The 15,345-nt window shown below is 33.3% G+C and overlaps 1 protein-coding gene across 7 annotated transcripts; it reads right to left on the minus strand.

The window, feature by feature from the left end:
* Nucleotides 1-1,052: 1,052 nt before the first annotated feature.
* Nucleotides 1,053-15,237, minus strand: LOC107227929 (extended synaptotagmin-1). Of its 7 annotated transcripts, none has more exons than XM_046730118.1 (18): nt 15,136-15,237; nt 14,728-14,984; nt 14,010-14,517; nt 13,789-13,929; nt 13,010-13,086; nt 12,074-12,140; nt 11,759-11,904; nt 11,568-11,688; nt 10,351-10,521; nt 7,059-7,156; nt 4,475-4,523; nt 3,953-4,042; nt 3,705-3,791; nt 3,414-3,572; nt 3,042-3,194; nt 2,837-2,957; nt 1,608-1,899; nt 1,053-1,524 (listed from the first exon to the last, which is right to left on the minus strand). In XM_046730118.1, the coding sequence occupies exons 3-18, from the start codon at nt 14,343-14,345 to the stop codon at nt 1,197-1,199; spliced, it is 2,436 nt and encodes an 811-aa protein (XP_046586074.1). In that variant the 5' UTR covers nt 14,346-14,517; nt 14,728-14,984; nt 15,136-15,237; the 3' UTR covers nt 1,053-1,196. The 7 variants fall into 7 exon arrangements, with proteins under 7 accessions (XP_046586074.1, XP_015524709.1, XP_015524708.1 ...); XM_015669223.2 differs by having other exon boundaries at nt 14,010-14,311; nt 15,136-15,236; XM_015669222.2 differs by having other exon boundaries at nt 14,010-14,338; nt 15,136-15,236.
* Nucleotides 15,238-15,345: the final 108 nt, after the last annotated feature.

Genomic DNA, 15,345 nt, shown 5'->3' on the forward strand with positions numbered 1-15,345 from the left:
TGTAACTGATAACTGATAATCAATAATCATGAATACACCAATAATAATATACAAAAGGTTGTGCAATTATATATAATACAATTTAAATGCAGATTATATTTATTAGTAGTTTACCGCACGCAATAGTGTGTTAGCAAAAACAGAAACAAGTCTTCTTGCAAAATATAATAAAAATACTTATAACAGTAATATTTGTATATGTATACACTATATAATATATATATCATGATTTATAACATTAACAAAAATTAGTTTATAACTTGTGTGTCAGGCAATAGATTTATAATTATGCATGACAGACCCGTTTTTTTTTTTCTTCAACGTATAACAGATAATATATCTATCATCGTAGTAAAGGCCTGCCTTGTTGTTCATTTGGATATCAATTACAAATAGAATAGTGTTAAATAACAGATCCGTTTGTGTATATACTGTACATATGTATTAGATAACATATTTAAACTTTAATATATTATAAGTCAACTATGTTTGTTTGTTTTGAGATGCAAACGCTCCACTGAACTCAATATTTAAATAATACATTTGTCATTAAAGTGTTTCAACGGTTTAAATACTGTGTACCGTATAACATAATTAGTGCATAATATAATTCAATAAGTTGGCGCATCAATACATTTTTTTTTTCAATGCCAATGATGAAAATACTATTACATGAATTTCGAAATATAATAGAAAAATTGAGAGCAAAATTTCCTAATATAAAATAAATGAGTTAAAAATGAGCGAGATATAAAAAAAAATTATTGAACACGATTGGATTTGCCATAAACTGTCAATGTCAGTATGAAAATATTGAAATAATCGTCTAAACTGTGGGTATACTTATAATTAATGTACAAATGCCCCATTATGACGTATTGTATATGTATTATAAAAACTATGTAAAATGCTTTCACAAATAGAGCGATTTAATTGCTCGATTATTACTAGCTGTAAAAAATATTTCGTAATAATAATTATAATAAAGCGTTGCATAATGGAACTGTGAAAATATATTTTCAGATAATAGTAGCTCTTCTTTTGTGTCTCTCTGGAACCACAAACTTTTCTTCGTGATTTATTTATCGCTGTAGCAACGTAGCATATCAATCCTTAGTACAGTTTTGTTTACCAAATCAATCTCAACTAAACCGAGTACAGTAACTCCCGGTTTTTTTTTTAATGCCTTGTTCGTTTTAGTCACGGTTTGCAGGTAGTAAATCGTACCAAGCGGTATTCGACTGAGTTAAATCCATGCCGCATAAAGTTATGTAGACCTGACCCATTACGTTACCGCCAGTAGAAAGCCACCCTTTTTGGGTGCAGACCGAGACTTCTAATCTGCGTGTATTTATGTCACCTTGAGAGATAATGTACTCGAACTGCTCGTCGTAAACGGGATTACAGTTATCCTTCATCACGGCAGTTTTCCTCTTGGTTTCCTTGTGACGATCTGGCAAGAGATAAAGTTTGACGTACGGATCGGGTACATTGCTAGGATCGTTTTGCGGGAGCGGTAGATTTCTGTAAAAGAGAACAGAAAGGAAATTCACAAAACCGTTTCACTGGTCCATCATTTTTAAAGAAAAATTATCTATGATACTGACGCAATCTTGTGGACAACAACAACAAGTTTCTGTCTAGCGACGCTGTAGCGTAGCGTCAGCTGAATCCTGCCCAGGCCTGTTTCTCCCGCTGAAGAAGTCATGCTAATGTTCCTGCGAATTAATTGCGGGCTCGCATTCACCGGCACTGATACTGCAGAAGTTGCTATTTCTTCTTGTATAAATGTTGTTCCTTGATCTTCAATAGGCGCGACTGGATTAAAACTCGCTGCAGAGATGACACTGCTGGCCACAGATTCTTTAGAAGGTTGTTTTTTTAGCGGGCTAGGTGCGACTGAAATTCAATTAATTACGATGAATAAAATCAGATAAGAGTTCTACAGTTCATCATAAACGGTTTCTTGTTTTTTTTTTAAATAGAATGAAACATTGCATGAGTTAGAGTTCCAGTTGTGTGAGACATGACAGGGGAATAAATTCTGCAAATAACATAATCTGTTTCCCCAGAATACCTAAATACAATTAAAGGATAAATTGGTTGTACTGTATGAATTGAAATTTAGAGGAGAGAAAAACCGTTTAAAAGATCTACACCAATGTTATTTGTACCAATAAAAGTAATTGCGAATGAAACAACATCCCTACTGAGTAATAGAAATTACTCTGAACAAAGTCCAATAATACAGGTCAAGATATCAACAACTGGAGAAATAGTTTTATACTTAGAACATTCAAAATGCCTAAACTCTGACTTTTGTGATCCGATCTTCATGTTTTTGGGCTCATTTTGTTTACCATAGAAATCTCCAGGGATCAATTGCTAAAAATCTAAAAATAGTCACCGCTAGACTGTATAAGAATAGAATTGCGAAAATGTGGTACTGTAGATGTTTGTCAACAATAACATTTGTGTGTTGTAACCACAATCGATGATAATGTAATATTTCTTGAATGTTTTTAAGATAATTTTGTGGGGATCTGGCGAGCGAGAAAAATAAGCCTGAAAACATTGGATCAAAACCACCGGAGTTTAATCATTTCAAACGATATGACCAGGAAGCCTTTCCTCGAAATTTTGGTATCTGAACTTGTGTCACTTGTGTTATCCGAATTTGCAGATTCGTTTCTATCACATTGTAGAGTTGTTGTTTCATTTGTCTTTACCATCATTGTCACAAATAACACTGCTGGAGATTTTTCCAAGTCTTTTCACTCCTCCCAGCTTTCGATTTGGACGTTTCGGCCCATTCATAATCAATGACGATACTCACTGCTACTAGATGGAGTGTTGCTTATGTTCGATTCCTGACGTTTTATTTCTCTCTTAAGTGTGTTTATATCCTGGGGTTCTTCGTTGTTTGGAGTTGGCTCTGGATTATCGTACTTCAAAATCTGGATTTGTATGAAGCGGGATAGTTAGAGTCGGATGAAATATATTCAGCCATGAAAAAAACCAAAAAACTACAAATTTCTTACCTTCAGTCGCATGGACAGAATTATTCTACTGTCAGCCTGAGCATGTTGCAGATTAAACGGCTGCTGAGAAATTTCTAGATTTTTTTTATCCATTAGTGAGGTAAGGTGGTAGCTCAATGTACCAATATTCATACCAGTCTTCTCGTCTACAATCTAAAACAATTTAGAAGGAAGCAAATACGATAAATTCGTCCGCAGTAAGTATCAGAATAATTATCATCTATATTTTGAATTGAACTATTTATCTACAACCGAATACCTAGGGTTGTCGATCAATGTTCAACACAACTATCAACAGAATTTTTGTACAAAATATGATGCACTTATTTTCAACGTCTAAAAATGTTTTATAAGATTAGCAATTGTGTATACTTTTAAATGCAGTATATCTGATTCTGGATTTGAAACCAGGAAGGTGAATCCTTGTTCCCATACTGGATCACAAGATCTTAGCATCGTATTAGTGCGCTCAGTGCGATTTCCCAGCACTGCCTCAAGGTAGACGTCTGGCTGCTTCGTAGCACGGAGACACTGAAAAAAAAACGAGTTCTTAGAATTCTGTGACCTGGTGTAATCGATCATCTGTCTTGAACGTTTCGTCAATTCATTTGTTTCATTTCATTTCTTTTTTCCAGTAATCAATTCTCAAAACTCCAAACTCACTGGCAAATTTTTCGCTGAATCAATGTAGAGAATCAGAAGCGCAGTACTCATTGAAGTAACTCGCAGCTGTTGAGTCTCAGCCAAGGCCTGTGAAATAACACGAATTTGATACAATTTCTCTTTGCCTCAGTAATAACGTATCGTCTTTGATCATCCGTTTACTAAATTGTCCAAATAAAAGTTCAAACGAGTAAAACATGCACCTAAACTCAGAAGAATGATACATGAATTTATATTCGTTTACTCACAGCTGGTAAATCACCGACATTGTTAGAAAGAGTCAGCCATTTAAGACGAAGGTGGACCATTCCATGCTTTGCAAACTCCAATGTGACCCACTGTGGAAGTAATACTTGTAAGTTATAATGAGGTTTTCAAAACATTGGATTCGAAAGCAACGTTTGTATTTCAAAAATCTTCAATTTAATGGTAAACATTAGTCTTCAAACAAAGTTCGATGTGGAAGCAGCATTTCTTTTTTAGGAATTCTTAATTTGTACGCAAAGCCCGTTTTTCACAAACGTTTGAGTTGTGCAAAACGTTCACTTTTCAAAAACGTTCTATACATATGCAACATCTATTTTTTTTAAATGATCAATTCGGATGTAACATTTTTCACAATTTTCACCAAGTTAGTTGAAAAATTAATAAATCGATGCCAAAGATGAGGGAATGTGTGAAATAATTTGCACAACAAATCTGCTTTGTGCGAACTTCATTTTCAAAGTAGTTGGATAGTTTTACTCCAAGTAATAAGAACTGCGACTTACGGTGTCCAAAGTTCCTTTTTGCTGAACATTGATTACCTCGATAGATGCTCTGTTACAAAAAAGGTAAAATACATGATTAATGTTGCGTGTTGTAAAATAGTCTAGTGTCCGAGTAAAATGTGATCTGCGTCAAACCTAGTATGTAACAAATGAGTGTAAGTGATGTATTGTAGTTGTGAATTAGGCTGTGTGAGACTATTTAATGCACTATAACAATACTAAACAAGGCATTTTGAAGTAATTGATAGACAATGAGAGAAGGACATGCAGATAAGCACATCGATAGCAGTTTCTTCTGCAAATAGCATTTGGTATCATCTAATTAGCTTACAATAACTTAAATTATGTTATAAATCCTCTGATTACAATGTACAATACAAGTAACTTTTTACAATTCCAAAAAAAAAAACATTTCTCGCAATCAAAGATTTTCATTCCTTCATTTATTGCATACACAATTATTACTCGATTCCCTATCGGAAGAGTTTAGTTTGAAGTTTATTCGCTTCAACATTCAGGCCCTCAATGCATCGCACTAACAGCAAAATACTGCAAGTTTTAGTTTGTGTTCGCATAATTTGCCCCCTTGAGGTAATCCTCACAAAAAATTACCACTGCGTTTTTCGAGTATCGGGTAAATTAAATTCAGCAAAGGAGGAAAGAGAGTAAGTAAATAATTTGTTGACCAAATGAATCGAACATCAAATATAAGTCTCAAAATTGTTTGATAATGACCAGTTGAAGGTGAAATACGATTTTCTTTCTTAGAACCTTCAGCATTGGACTAAAAACAAAAATCCCATGACGTTGGGCTCCAGTAGTAATTTTCCATAAGTCATCAAGAGATTCTACGCCTACTCATCAACAAAACATGGGGTGTTTGTGAACGACGTGTTATTCAGATATTCAGTATACTTAGCAGCAATACCTTCCTAGAGGATCGTCGTGGCCAGTGGTGTCTTTGTCAAATAGGCGGGCAACGATCTTGTTGTGTCCCCCCGCACCCTCATCTACTATAAACTGCCACACAACAACACCTGTTTTAGTTCATTTGCAATTCGTAACGTGCAAATTGCTACTTGCAGTTAATCAATTAGAAGGGCATCTCATAAATTCAAAGTTAATCATGAAAGAGTATCAGAAATTAGTTGACCGACTTTTACGTTAGGCATTTCAGCCTCAATTTTATATAAAAAATAAAGAAGGTTTTCTAAGCGTAACGTCATTTCCATCATAAAATCTTCTAGCTGAATTTATCGTTGAGTGACTAATAAATTAATTTAAAAAATAAACTCCTTTCTATAATTATAAAATAATTCGTTTGAATTAACACATATTATTAACACAAAGCGTTATGGACATATGCAGAAAAAATCTGCTAAGCAAGTCAGATATTAAGTTGAAAATTGATAAAAATTAAACCATAGAAGTCTTTTTTAAGATTATAAGCTAGATATAAATACATATATTACAACGATTAATAGTAAAAATTATTAACAGTAAAATTATTCAGTATTTTAGTAGCTCTGTAAATTCGGACCTGGATGACAGACGCGATTTGAAAGAAGGATCTCAGGGCACAGAGAATGAGAAAAGTGTTCCAAATGGGTCCCATAATCGAGGCCCAATTGCAATTTCACAAGAAAAAATAAAGAGATTGTAAAACTCGTGAAATTTGAAATTATTATAAGAATAGAGAATAAAAGTCGATGAAAGTGAGTGAGAACTGTTCTAGTGATTATTAATGTTAGAAATGGTTATTAGCAGTTTCAAACACTTTTAGAAATTGCAGCGAATTTACTCAGGAGATGAATTTCCCATAGTTTTTCAGTTTTTCTGAAAAATCTCTGACAAATTCTAATAATTTTTAGAAATTTCGTAGTAATGCCTCAATTTTTATTCCAAAAATTCATTTCTCTAGATTAATGGAAAAACCTTGATATTTCTTAAAAATTTCCGCATGGTTTCTCAAAATTCTAGATTTATTGAAAATATTCTTCAATAGATAAGTCCAGATTTTGTTTCTGCGTTTAAAAAAACATTATTTTAATTGCTGAAAATTTTCTAATATCTCTTAGAAATCAATCCCAATTTTTCATATTGTGATAACATCGAAAAATACGCAATAACACCAGACCTCTTACTGCTTTAGATGTCTGATAGAAATTAAAGTTCTGAAAAAATATGAGTTTCTTCAAACATTTGATTCGATTATCTCCTCCAAATCGACTTGGTGAGAAATAATCAGAAGAACAAAAACTCCCCAGATTTCCAATAAAAAATTAAATTCCAAATGAAAATGAATTTCATTGTAAAAAATTACTAGAATTTTTCAAAATCTCATATACATCATCATAATAATTCAAACTTTTTCTGTGGAAATAGCACAAGACTATTCTCAGAAATATCCGAAAACGTGGTAAATTTCGCAGGAATTTTTAAAAGAGATGACAATTTCTGACAATTTGTTTACCAGGGAAGATATAAGTAATAGTGTGTATTCAAATATACATGTATGTACAATAATCACTCTCAATACATTCATCACATAGCTAAAGCAATTTGAAGCGTGTTCATTTACTACCTTCCAAGAAAGTCATCATTTTGGATGCAAGGAAATCCTGGGTCCCAATCCCATAGAGAAGAAGTTATCACCTGTACACTGCAGCAAGTGATCACAGCCTACGCGCCAACACCACGTTTTAATATAAACACAGATTTTCACTTTACATACATACTACGGCTTCGGATGAAGGAATGAATGTGAATGAAAAAAATGTCGGAATGAGTATAAATTTATTGCATACAATGTTTGTAAATGAAAGAAGATAATTTTTATTCTTGGGTTATACAGAATCCGGCATTTGATTTGACAGATTTTAACTTTTTCAACACAATTTTTGAAACTCAAGTATATAAATGTGATAAGCGTTTAAATTGGGTATAAAACAATGGCCAAAATACTAACGATTAACTTTTAACTGATAAATGAAATTCGAAAACAACATTTTACTTATACTGAAATACATCAATGAATAGTATTAAAAAAAGAATTCGATGTGTTCTGAAATAGTTCATCATCAGAAAATTGGGATCTCCCAATGGAATTTCTATGTTACGTCGCCGAATGACTTTTCGGGACTTTTCCAGATGCAAAGCTAGCAAACTGTGGAATGAAATTACGTTTGCAAATTGAATGATATTGGGACAAAATTCTTTTGAGCATATCAATTTTTTTAGCAATACGCACTTTTTTAAAGCTGGAAGTCGCGGAATACATACAAAACACTCAGGCACATCAACAAACACACACGTGCGAACAAAATTATACATATATTACCAGTAAAGACGATGATTACCACTTTCCTCTAGACCCGTTTGCAAAACATATTACACATACACTAACATGCATTTTATAATTAATAATGCTGTATGGGTATATATTGCGTGTTTTGTGTGATGAAAAATACTATGATACACAATAATAATATATGTTGTAATGTGTAGGTATGTATATAATGTACATGTATTATACCATGATTCAACTATATGATCGTAACTGCATATGTGATTTTGAGAGCCGTGTAATTGTTTTCCCCAATCGAAACTCTGATCATACAAAATTTGGAAAGTCTTTACAGTGCTGGCTCATTTCATCGTCTGTTTCATTAAAACATCTCCAACTAAATTTTTACTGAAGTATATATATATTGAGGGGTTTAATAAAATAATAATTTGTGAATTTCCTCCGTGGCACCCACTTAAAAGTTTGTTTAGGCCAACAGAAAAATACTGTAAAAAGATTAGCTTTCTGTTATGTGGAAGATCGCGTTCATTTGAGCGTTCGCTTTTTTTCAAATTTTCTTGGATTTGTGAAGAAACACGTAGCATTACTTAAATTATTATTTCTTTCCTGAAATTTATATTCAATCCAAAGATCGTGATCCATAATACAGCAATGTATCAACTGGGAATGTTATTCTTCTAAATTAAAAGCTCATATTAAATTATAACTATTTTATGAGATTGAATTAATAATGACGTCGAATACACTTCTCAAACATCAACTGGAGGCTTGATAATACAAGTGTGGATCTTCTGAGTAACGTAAATATTATTTAGATATTATGATAGATGTAAGTAATAGAAAAAAAAAGTTATTCACGATTCTTCAAGAATTAAAAAAAAATTTATAACAGTAAAAAATCAACGGAGCGTGATCTTCCACATAATATAGAAAGCTCATCTTGCGTCAAAACCTTTCTTCTAACATAAATAAAACTTTTTAGGGGGTGCCATGGTTGAAAATCGCATATTATATTAAAAATTAATGGTACAGCTAAGAAATTTCACTTATATGCGATATTTGTGCTACTGAATAAAATCATATTCGCTTTACACTTCGACGCTTGAGGAAAATATTTCTGTGAATTGAAATTTGAACAGATGGAAGAAGGAAATGTGAGGTTTATGATATCTTACCTGCCCAAACTCTCATCATCCTTGGGTTCGTCGTGGTCCCAGACGAGAACAGTCAGCTGCTGAGCGATGGCCGATGACACAGCGCACTAATGCCATACAACGAGTCATGCATCACACATACATACCAGGGTGACGATACTAAATTAAGTATTTCACATTACACACATGGTTGATTTAATGCTCGTCGAGAAGTTACCTCAAACTAACGAACGTCAAGTTCAGGATGCCCTTGTGACTAAATAATGTTAAGGATTAATGGGCTCGAAATCTTATGCAGGTTCATTATTGTCGCATAGAAATATTGTGTCACACGTGTTCACTATCGTATGTTAAAAAAAAACACTTTTGAAATTCAATTCAATGGTTTCTTCTGTTTTCCTAACTTACGATTTGGATATCATAGCCCATTCATCCTCAAAAAGAGTCGACTTTTATTGAGTCAGATAACGTCTCAATTAGCTAAACCGTGTCGGAGTAAATAAGTATAAGTACGATACTTAGTCCTATGGGAATTTAAATACCAGGAAATAACTGACCAGTGTTCAATGTCACTGTACACAGGTGGGCGAAACTAAATTAATCACAAATTTATCACCAAGTCTGATGAGCTAAGTATACCACAAGTGAAAAACATGTTCTAACAGAGATTAACAAATGAATATCATGGTTAACCAGCTACGGTAAATTGTTCTTTAATTGGTTAAGACACTGACTTGTTGAAGATCTATGTTTCGATACCGTTATGCTAAGTTAATGGAGAATCAACAATTTTTGTCTCATCAGTACAGTCAGTGATAGATGTGTAGAAACCAGCATTGATAAACTCACAATGAGAATTAAGAATTAGGAATTAAGAATAATAAATGTTTTAATACATGAAACAAATAAACTATGAATAAAACGAAGGATTCCCAGTAATAAGAACTTTTCGTAATGGTCAGCAACCTTTCGAAGAGTAAATAAAATTCATGATGTAAAGAAACTTCCCGATGGAAAGAATAACGTTTTTCTAAAAAAAAAAAACAATTTATCACGCAGATGCAAGGAAATCCAAAGTTAGCCCAAGCCATTCTGTTTTTCATATGAAAAAAATCTTATTTGATATGCTCAATTCTTTATTTTTTCAAAAAAAGAAAAATATCAGTGATACTGAGATTTCGAACCAACTTTGTAAGTGAGTTTTCCTTGCAACTGGTATTGTAGTAAAGTTAATTAGAAACTCAGGTGAATCAATAGAATGTTGAATTTTGTATCGCAACTGAAATCAGAAATCTCATGGACGAAAAGTGGTTGGAAGAAGAAAAAAATTCTGGAACAAAGCCACATGCGGTGTATAAAAATAAAACAAAAATAATAAAGATAATTTGTTTTGTAATCAAATTCTTTCTACATACCTCACACCAGAAATCCCAAATGGGATTTACCGTATTGTCGATTGTTTTTGTCTTGAATTCTTGCGCTCCAACATTTATTACCGCATACGGATCTGACTTTCCTTTACCCAAGACGCTGAAGTCCTTCTTCATCAGATCCTTTGCTTCTATTACGTGAATTCGTAGCACACCCTTTAATCAAAAAGCAGATCATATAACTATGCTTCTTTCAACATTTAATACAAACAATTAATTCAATATAGCAGGTTTAATTTACGACAAATCATTTAAACTCCATACGTTACGAGTTTAAAGAAAATACAGAATAATTTTCAACTGTTTCAATTAACAAATTTTCATTGAAAATTTAGTATTTTAAGATAGATTAACGAAGTGTGAACGAGTAGACAGCTGAAAAAATTAGCGATTTAGAGAATATATACAACAATAACCAATTATTCAATTCGATTTGGGTTTGTTTCATTTAAACGTATGCAGATCGAGTTTCACTCAATTTTTTTTCTCAAGAATATGGCGACCGTTTGAAGTTGAAATTCGAGTTTTGGTCAAAAAACTGTATGGCTTCGTTTTTACTTAGTCAATAAAAAAAAGACAATACTTAAAAAAGTCAGCTGATAGCAAACACGATAAAACATCGAAGAATACTATCACAAAATTTGAAATAAATTGGTTGCGCCATTTTTGGGATTGTGCCCACCACAAAACATGTCACCGAATAAAATGATGGATATGATTGTCACTGACAATGCTTACTATTGTTGAGTTCTAATAAAAAAAAATATTGTAAATGACGTTCAATCTGCATAATTTTGAATAAAACAAATCCCAAACAAATCGTATAATTGGTTATCGAGATAAGACACAAAATCAAAAATCGGAGACCAAGAGATAAGAATCAGAAACTAAAAATTGAGTGAACACATCCCAAAAATCTTCTCTTATTAAACAAAGACAGATGATCTCACTCTATTCTTAAAGTCCTGCAAAGGGAGAGCATACGTATTAATACTCCGCAAATACCTAATTCCATAAATCATAAACCTATTTAATGGGAACTTATGACAATACACCTAGGATTTATTGGCATCAGATGAAAACGGGATCTCTATTCCTTTCCATATATCCATTAACCACACATTTTTTTCACATATCGATTACTTTTTACAAAATACAAAATTGCCGTTTCTTGAATAAATGAATCTAGTTTCATGGCTCACCTCTGGTTCAGGAGTTTTCAGAATCTCAGGTGGGACATCTGGACTCAAAGTTATCGGCAATTTGTTGGGCAAGACCATAATCGCACCAATTTGTTCGACGATAGCTTTTCTCAAAACTTCGCTGTAAAATTATAAGATTCGTGGTAAAGCTTGGACAGTTGTAAAACATAGCAATATCCCCGTGCACCTACCTCAAACCAGGCATATCCAGCACGTCGGCTACTCCGACCAGATTAAAATCGACTGAAGGCATATTTAGAAAGAATATCTGAAGACCTCCGACAAGTGGCATGATGGACAAAAGGGGCTTCATCACGACTCTTATCATACCACGAATCTGAAAGAATAAACATCGAATCCTTGAATCTTTATATTAAAATTTTCACATATCACTAGAAGATTGAAAATAAGGTCATTTTGAATCAGGAAAATTATATTTTGGCTCTCGACATGACTATGTAATATTTATTGCAAAATCAAGTTTTATTGATGAGTTTCAAACTTACCTGAAAATCTTTGATGCCTCCTTTGACATTACTACAAAAGAATGAGATGTCGCAATCTCCAGCATATCTACAGTGTTACAAAAATTGTTTAAAATCGAGATGTTTTGAACAAGTAGCATTAAGTTTTAATGGATATGAATCAAAAATTGGGAATGAATAAAAAGAAACGTTCAACAATTCACCAGCAATGTTATTTGCACCAACGATTGTGACTACATGTGAAGAAACATCCCTGCTATGTAAAAGAATTGAATGTTGACCAAATTTGTATAACGCAAACCAAGCTACCAACAATTTGAGAAAAGGTTTTATGATTAAAACATTCTCATTGCTCGAATTCGTTTTTTTTAAACCTGTTCTAATATTTTTGGGTTCAGTTTTCTCGCTGATCAGATCCCCACAAGTTGCCCAAAAAACATTTCAACAATTTTACATTATGGTATAGTTGTAAGACACACGTATAATTATCGACAAAACTGTATCAACAAAACTCTATCTGTAAAACATACTTATAGAAATCTCTTTTTTATTCACTCACGGTACAAGTATGAATCAGTTTTTGTTCAAGCAATCTCTAGAGACGCCTATAATGAATAACACCAGAATTGAATCATTCTCAATATTGTAGAAACCTTTTCTAAAATTCTTGATGAATTTTAGCTTGTGTTATTCGAATATGCTCAGAGTACGCTTTATTATATTGTAAAGATGTTGTTTAATGTTCATCATCATGTGCACAAATAACATTGCTGGAGGTTTTTTAAAAGTTATTTACCTTTTCCTAATATTGCATTTACATGGAATATGACAAGTGAAATTTCAGTTCTGGACTCATTTGAAGTACCGATATTAATTTAAGAATAACAAAATGAATAGAATAGTAGATAAGGTGTGCAAAACGAAAAACTAACTTCCATAGGCAATAAGTAAACTTACAAAATATCGGCATCCAAGATGATCTCATTCCTATCAGTATTTTTATCATAAACCTTAATCCCACCAATTCTCGGAGGCTGTGAATAAAAAAAAAGACAAAGATCTTATTAGTTTTCTCCGTTTGAGGTAACAATATTCATAATACTAATAAAGCTGCTTGGATTGAAATTCACACAACCAATAAAAATTCTTGGAAACATGATTGGCCTAATTTACTTGAAACCACAAGTATACAATATGAATAATAACATGTAAGTTAGTTGACTTAAACAAATAATTCTCTGTGTTTAATACATGTGTTTGTTTCCACATAAAATTGCATATTAATAGCGACGTCTATGTCCGTGTAATGACTCACAACTTTCCATATTTAAGTCAACTATGTTTGACATATGCGCTCCATGAGTCAGACTGTAATATGATAACTGAATACATAATTTTGTTCCTAAACAATCCCAACCGACACACAGGTCCTCTATCATTATAGTGCTTTATTGAAACTTAGTTGCAGTGTAGCAGAATGTGGAAAATAAATAATTTTTCAGCAACTTTTAGTTATCTCAATCAGTTTTTGAATTACAGAGAAAATATGTTTATTCGATAAAAACTCCATATGTGATTATTAGGATGTTTCGTTTGTAAGCGAAATTTTTGCTTTGTGACGATTAGAAAAACAGCAACAAATAAAATCTCAAGGAATGAACATTCGGATCTGAGTTTTTCTCTGTCTGTCACCTTTGTTTGCCAGACCGTGATTCAGAACATAGGATTATACTCACAATTCGCCCCAAAACTAATCTCTCGAAAGAAAATCCTTTCAATTTGTATTGCGCCAATCGAGCGACAACTGCTGGCTCAATATCCTGTTTGCATAGTTGACGAACAAATTGGTTCATGCTTGGCCAGAGCTTATACAAGATCTGTAACGATTGAAGAAAAATTGAAATAACGGGAAATCAATTGGAGAAGATGAGCAATTTAAAAACAATCTTATACTGACCTTGTTCAGCCACTCGGCTCGATCAACGTCTGGAAAATACACCCAAGACGGAAGTTCATACATTTTATTGACGATCATTTGTTGTTCGCCAGCAAGAACGGTTGCCTGGGCAGTAAGCCGGCGCTGATCGCTTTCTCTTTTCCATTCTGTCCTTAGTACAGACAATATGATCGGTCCAATGAACCACGCGATGCTCCAATTCATGTAACCACATCCCCATACCAAACCGACGGTGACAAATTTTTTAACGAAGGAAAATATCAGCCCGACGATGTTGTTGCCTCCCCCAGCGTCGTTCATGTCTGCAGGATTTACCTCCTTACTTGCACCTGCCATGTTTATATGCTATTTTGTTTTCACTCAGCTTAGTTCAATTTAGTCTGTCTTTTGCTTGTTTCACACTGTTTAATATTTCAGTCAGCTGTTACTATGGCTATTGATTGTGAATTGCTGATGTTCTTGACATTGTCGTTACTGGAGGTAAGTGAGAAACTGTTCAACTGGTCAACTTTACAGAATGTCGATAATGAATGGAGTAAATTATATGAATAATGTTAATTACAGTGAAATTAGTAAAGTAATGTAAGTAAGAAACATAAAAATAACGTAACCTTAATCGTAATTATAGTAAAATTGATAAAGAAGAAGAGAGTAAAAAACAAAATAACAAAATTATGTTAAAATTTAGTGAAGTAAATAAAAGCTCAATTATCGTTACCCTAGTTGATATCAGCAATAGCGATGAGGTGAGTTTATATTAACGGCAATTAGTATCAATCTGCAAGTTTGATCAACGACGTTATGCGGTTGGGAAACGACAAAACGCGACAGGGAAGTCGCAGCTAATAACCGCGACTCTATTGTCGACGATAAAAGGCCACAGATTAGGTCATCGGATTATTTTTATCTTTAGTACGCAGCACCTGTCAGTGCGAGAGCTGGAGTGAAATGAGAGCCGCAAGCAGACAGCTTAACCTTAAATTTGAATAAACAATTGTTGACTTCTAAGTTACGTATGTACTTAATATTCTAATCGTCAAGGCACGGCATTCGTCCATTTTTTATCAACATTGGTTTAATATTACTGGCAGAACACACACGCTTCACCTGAAAATATCAAACATACCGTGCACCACTCAACACTTCATTATTTACTTAAAGGTCTCTTCACCGCTGTTGCACAATATCCCCGCGCACCGTTGTGAACAATGCCTGACAGTACCGAAGACTTGTCAACTGACTGAAATAAGTGAAGACACTTTTTTCCGATTGGCTCAGAAGGATGCGTTCACAAAAACAAAATGGTCACTGACAGTGTTCGGTACAACATGGCTGC

The sequence above is a fragment of the Neodiprion lecontei genome, chromosome 2 (genome assembly GCF_021901455.1).
Source record: "Neodiprion lecontei isolate iyNeoLeco1 chromosome 2, iyNeoLeco1.1, whole genome shotgun sequence".
In the NCBI taxonomy this organism is placed as follows: Eukaryota; Metazoa; Arthropoda; class Insecta; order Hymenoptera; family Diprionidae; genus Neodiprion; species Neodiprion lecontei.

Coding starts and splice junctions, on each gene's coding strand:
- LOC107227929 (XM_046730118.1), bottom strand. CDS start 14,345: ATGGCAGGTGCAAGTAAGGAGGTAAATCCTGCAGACATGAACGACGCT. Junction 12,141..13,009: donor ATCTTGGATGCCGATATTTT/GTAAGTTTACTT, acceptor GTAACACTGTAG/ATATGCTGGAGATTGCGACA. Junction 4,524..7,058: donor AATGATGACTTTCTTGGAAG/GTAGTAAATGAA, acceptor TTTTTGTAACAG/AGCATCTATCGAGGTAATCA.